Source organism: Chrysoperla carnea, chromosome 2 (assembly GCF_905475395.1).
Source record: "Chrysoperla carnea chromosome 2, inChrCarn1.1, whole genome shotgun sequence".
Taxonomy (NCBI): Eukaryota; Metazoa; Arthropoda; class Insecta; order Neuroptera; family Chrysopidae; genus Chrysoperla; species Chrysoperla carnea.
Window position 1 is genome coordinate 91410177 of NC_058338.1, and position 6124 is coordinate 91416300.

Sequence of the window (6124 nt, forward strand, 5' to 3'; positions counted from 1 at the left end):
AAAAAAATGGCATTTTTATACAGTATAAAATCAATTTCCGGATTACGTTTTCATTTTTTCTAAATTAATATAAATAAATAAAAATCTTTATAAATTTTAAATTTTGTTTTTATTTTTTAAATTTTCTATCCTATTTTTTATTTCAGAAAAAATTATCAATTTTGTTATCACACAATTACAATCACAAAATTATCAAAATTATAAATAATTTAGTAAATGTAAGTATAGATAATTATATGATAACACATAATCCAGTTAGCTGTGTGGATATAGCACTTGCCCATGAAGCCAGAGTAACCTGGTTCGTATCCTGGTGTAGATAATATATTTACTTTTAAATAATTGAATTTTTACAGTTGTTTAAATTTTCCACTCTTTTTATAGTTAAACCCGCCCTCTTGTCATAAATCATGTCAATTATATATATGTCATAAATCACTATTCTTTCAGGGGGTGGGAACTTATAGTGATAAATATTCTTTAAAATCATAAATCATTTTTGAATAGGAAAACATGTAACAAGGTTTATCTCACTCATATTCTCCTATTACAAAATATTAAAATTGTAGTACTAAAATTAAAAAATAGCTTGCTTACGCTAAAATTTGAAACTTTTAAATAGGAGAACATGTCATATAGCTAACCTCCATCATATTCTCCTATTACAAAATATTAAAAAAATACTTATGCTTGCTTTTTGTTGTTTGTTAAAATTTATTCTTGTTAAATGAAATTTTAGAAGATTTTGTAATAGGAGAACATGATATTTCACAAAAAAAAAGGAATTAGTTTAGTCCCACTTTCTTAATTATATCATAACTCACTCTTCTGTCAGGGTGGCCGGAATTAAAATAATATAAATCTTACTTATTTGTCGCTTATGGTTCACCATAACAATTATCTAAAAAAGTGACAATTTATCGGTATAACTTATTTAATTAAAAATTTATTCGACACAATATTAGATACGAACCGAGGTTCTCTATAACCAAAGCCGATTATGCTAACCACTACCCCATCTTATACAAATCAATAATGTTATTATATAAAACTTTTACTCCCCTTTTTCTAATAAACTTATTTTCTTAAACTTACTTATATTACCTATGAATAATTAATTGTTATTTCATAAAATAAGAAAAAAAGTAATTATGTTAGTCCCACCTTCCTACTTATGTCATAAATCAATCTTCTGTCAAGGGGTGGGAATTAAAATAACATAAAATATACTCTCTTACTTAATTAATAAAAAAAATTTCGGGGCAAAGCTAGATACGAACCGACGTGCTTTGAAACCGGAGACGACTGAGCTAGCCACTACTCCACTTTGGACATATTAGGTTAATCAATAACGTACTATAAATAACTTTTACTCAACTTTTTACTATAAACTTATTTCCTTTCACTGACCTTTTTTCATTTAACTCATATTAAACTTACCCATCATGAATTTCTTTTTACTTACCTTTTTTTCAATAAACTTACCTATAAATGAATAATTGTAGTAATATTTTGTTAAAAATGTAGGTTCTGTTTGATATTCCTGAAATCAATGTAAAGGATGAAAGATAAAGGTAGGTATAATATTGAATAATAATAATTAAACCAGAAAAATTGATAAAAACAATATTTTATTATATATATTTATTTGTACATTCCTTGTAGAAATAAATCTGTTCTGGAAGTAAGAATATTTAATTTGAAATTCAGAAAAAGAATATGTACAGTAAAAATATCTCTGAAAAAGTCTGAAAATATCAAATAAATTATTAATCAATCATTTAATGACAGTAAATGGTAATTGATTGAGACTCTTTCGGAAGAAATATTCTGACTTCCAGAACAGATTTATATTGCACAAGGGATATTTCACCCAAAATAAATATGAATGAATAATAATGGTTATTTTAAACAGTATAAAATTATTTTTCGGGATAACGTTCTCATTTTTTCTATATTTTCAATAATTTTATCCTGAATTTTTTTAACAGTTCTTTGTTAAATTTTATTTTGAATTTCCTTGGTGGAAAAAATATTTGAAAAAAAGATAAGTCTTAGAAAAAAAAATATTAAGAACTCTGAATAACTCTGAATTAGACTAGTCCGAATACGTTGAGAAATTCAAAGTTCCTAAGACTTTTTCATAATTTCTTATTTTTTCTTCAAATATTTTTTCCACCAGAGTTTGTTGAACATGTTCTCCTAATATAAATATTTTAAAAAAAATCATGAATAATTTTATAACATTTTGCAATAAGAGCATTAATTAAATAACGGCGATGTTATTTTTTTACAAATTTGTTTCTACTTTTTATCGATTGTGAATACGTTTATGTTTAACTAAATTACTTTTCTTATTAAATGTTTTATTACAAACATCACATGAAAATGATTTCTCTCCGCTGTGAATACGTTTATGTCTAACTAAATAGCCGTTCTGAGTAAATGTTTTATTACAAACATCACATGAAAATGATTTCTCTCCGCTGTGAATACGTTTATGTCTAACTAAATAGCCTTTCTGAGTAAATGTTTTATTACAAACATTACATGAAAATGGTTTTTTTCCGGTGTGAATACGTTTATGTACAACTAAATTATGTTGATAAGTAAATGTTTTATTACAAACATCACATGAAAATGATTTCTCTCCGCTGTGAATACGTTTATGTACAACTAAACCACCTTTATGAGTAAATGTTTTATTACAAACATCACATGAAAATGATTTCTCTCCGCTGTGAATACGTTTATGTCTAACTAAACCACCTTTCTGAGTAAATGTTTTATTACAAACATTACATGAAAATGGTTTCTCTCCGCTGTGAATACGTTTATGTACAACTAAACCACCTTTATGAGTAAATGTTTTATTACAAACATCACATGAAAATGATTTCTCTCCGCTGTGAATACGTTTATGTCTAACTAAACCACCTTTATGAGTAAATGTTTTATTACAAACATCACATGAAAATGATTTCTCTCCGCTGTGAATACGTTTATGTACAACTAAACCACCTTTCTGAGTAAATGTTTTATTACAAACATCACATGAAAATGATTTCTCTCCGCTGTGAATACGTTTATGTCTAACTAAATCACCTTTCTGAGTAAATGTTTTATTACAAACATCACATGAAAATGGTTTCTCTCCGCTGTGAATACGTTTATGTACAACTAAATCACCTTTCTGAGTAAATGTTTTATTACAAACATCACATGAAAATGGTTTCTCTCCGCTGTGAATACGTTTATGTACAACTAAATCACCTTTCTGAGTAAATGTTTTATTACAAACATCACATGAAAATGGTTTCTCTCCGCTGTGAATACGTTTATGTCTAACTAAATCACCTTTCTGAGTAAATGTTTTATTACAAACATTACATGAAAATGGTTTCTCTCCGCTGTGAATACGTTTATGTTTAACTAATTCACCTTTCTGAGTAAATGTTTTATTACAAACATCACATGAAAATGATTTCTCTCCGCTGTGAATACGTTTATGTCTAACTAAATCACCTTTCTGAGTAAATGTTTTATTACAAACATCACATGAAAATGATTTTTCTTCTAAAACAGTTTCATCTTTAATAATTAGTTCTGTATGTAATTTTTGTTCAAGTTTAATGTTTTCATAATTAATTGTGTACAATTGTTTATCATTTTCATCACTAACAGGTTCATGTTTTACACTCACAACACTATCACTATCATTGCTGCCTTCTTCTTCATTTGTAATGTGTCCACCTTCCATTAAAATAGTTTCATCTAATATTTCACTTTTAATAATTAGTTCTGTATGTAATTCTTTTTCAACTTTAATATTATCTTTATTAATAAACAAATAATTATTCGCCATTTTGTTTAATATTTAATATTATTATCACGAAAACTTATTTATCAAAAGGTTCAAGCATTAATTCACAACTCCAGTAAACATAACCTACAATGACAGCTGAACAGACTATAAACCATGAAGGTTATAAGAAGGAGAACGATCGCTATTGAAAATATTGTCCCCGAAATATGGATAAAATAAGTGAGGCGCTGCGACCGCTAAGTAGTATCAATAAAAGCGGGCTGTTGTGCGCTAATTTGAAATGATATATCAATTTGTACATTATGCAACTAACTTCATCTACTTGTACTCATAAACAGCTAACTTCGCAGATACTACTTCTTGATGACAGCGCGACTGGTGGCTGAAAAATGAACTATAAATTCTACAAATTTTTAGGGACAAGTACGCTAATGCTTTAGAGTTTAGTACATAGCGATCTTTCTCCTGTTCTATAACCTTCATGGTATATATATACATATGATAATGACAAGGGCACAGGGGAAGTCACTGACAGTCTTATCTCATTCATCAAATCGTATCCACTTACAGGCAAGCAAATCCCTCGCGTTCTCTATGTATAATTAATATTCTATAAACTTAACAGGTAAGGCACGATTTTATATGATTTTAAAAATATGGTTAAAGATGGTTAGTTAGATATTTATTTTATTTGTATTAGAAGAACATGACGGACAAACATTATTAGAATTAATTTTACTAAAAATATTAATTTTGAATATTTATATCATGAAACTTAAATTTTAATTGCGACTCCAGTTGGGTTCGAGTCGGACTACATTTCGATAATTTACTAACCGGGTAATAAATTTTAAAAAACAAATAACGAACAAACATTAATTTTGGGCAAACATCAGTCTCGATTCTCTGACATTGGTCTTATTCATTATATATCTCGTACTAACTGCAGAAAAAATATACGCTTTCTTTTTTAGCGTTCTATATTTTCTTGGTAACGGTCGGTCTATTTTATTTTACGTCTATGCGACACCCGACACGTGAAATTATAAGGTTGTGTTTTTTAATTTTTATATAAATTAATTTTTCCACACTTTAGTCATTTTTCTTTTATTTACATGGAAACTATTAAAAGCAACAATTTAAGTGTCTCATTAAATATGATAAATTTTGAATAAACAATTATATTTAAAAAATGTCAAATTATTCATTTGAGCAGATATTAATTAAAGAAGAAGATATTAAAATTGAACATAATTTAAATACAGAAACAGTAATTAAAGATGAAATATTAGAAGAAAGTGATCCAATAGAACATCAACTGAGTCAAGATTCTACGTTAATCGAAAATGAAAACATTAAAATTAAACAAGAGTTGGATACAGAAACAGTAATTAAAGATGAAATACTAGAAGAAAATGATCTAGTAGAACATCAACTAAGTCAAGATTCTACGCTAATCGAAAATGAAAACATTAAAATTGAACAAGAGTTGCATACAGAAGTGATTATAAAAAAAGACAATGTTAGTGATGAAAAACCTTATTCTTGTGATATTTGTAAAAAACAATTTCGAGCAAAGTGCAATTTATATGCACATAAGCATAAAATTCATGCAGAAAAACGTTATATATGTGATGTTTGTAATAAAAAATTTGCTCGGGAACCTACTTTAGACAAACACAAACGAATTCATACAGAAAAACCCTTCTCATGTGATGTATGTGAAAAAAAATTTAACCAGAATCACTTGCTAACTTATCATAAACGAATTCATACTGGAGAAAGGTGCTTTTCGTGTGATCTTTGCAATGAATCATTTGTATATCGTCACAGACTGGCTTCCCATCAACGTATTCATACTGAAAAACCTGCGTTTGTGAAAGAATATTTGGCCAAAAAAGCAGTTAAGTTAGAATGAAATATTGAACAAAACGAACATTTTGTGATCTAAATTTGTAATTTAAAAAGAAGTAATAAAACCTTGTCAAATATAAATTTTTATTGCTTTATTTTACTTCTAATTTCCATGTTTTAGTATCAGATCTCATGTTTTATGACTTGATCTACCGCTCTTTTTTTTCTTAGACCGTGGGATAAAAAGGGTGATTTGTTAAATGATTAATTATTATTTGAAACTTCGTGAGTGATTTCATTTTGACGAGTCTGCTATACTTCTCTGTGCGACTCTTTTTGAAAATGCTGCGTTTTCAAATGAGCATGATAAGAGCATATTTAAGCTATCGATCTGAAAAAACACGGCATTGAATTTGTTGGACACTATAAAGTGTCCTACTACAC

The 6124-nt window shown here is 27.6% G+C and overlaps 1 protein-coding gene across 1 annotated transcript; it reads left to right on the forward strand.

Moving 5' to 3' along the window:
* The first annotated feature begins 4482 nt into the window (after positions 1-4482).
* Positions 4483-5744, forward strand: LOC123293048 (zinc finger protein 271-like). Its single transcript, XM_044873764.1, has 2 exons — positions 4483-4495; positions 5098-5744. Exons 1-2 carry the CDS (start codon positions 4483-4485, stop codon positions 5742-5744), a joined length of 660 nt encoding a protein of 219 aa, XP_044729699.1.
* The last annotated feature ends 380 nt before the right edge of the window (positions 5745-6124 follow it).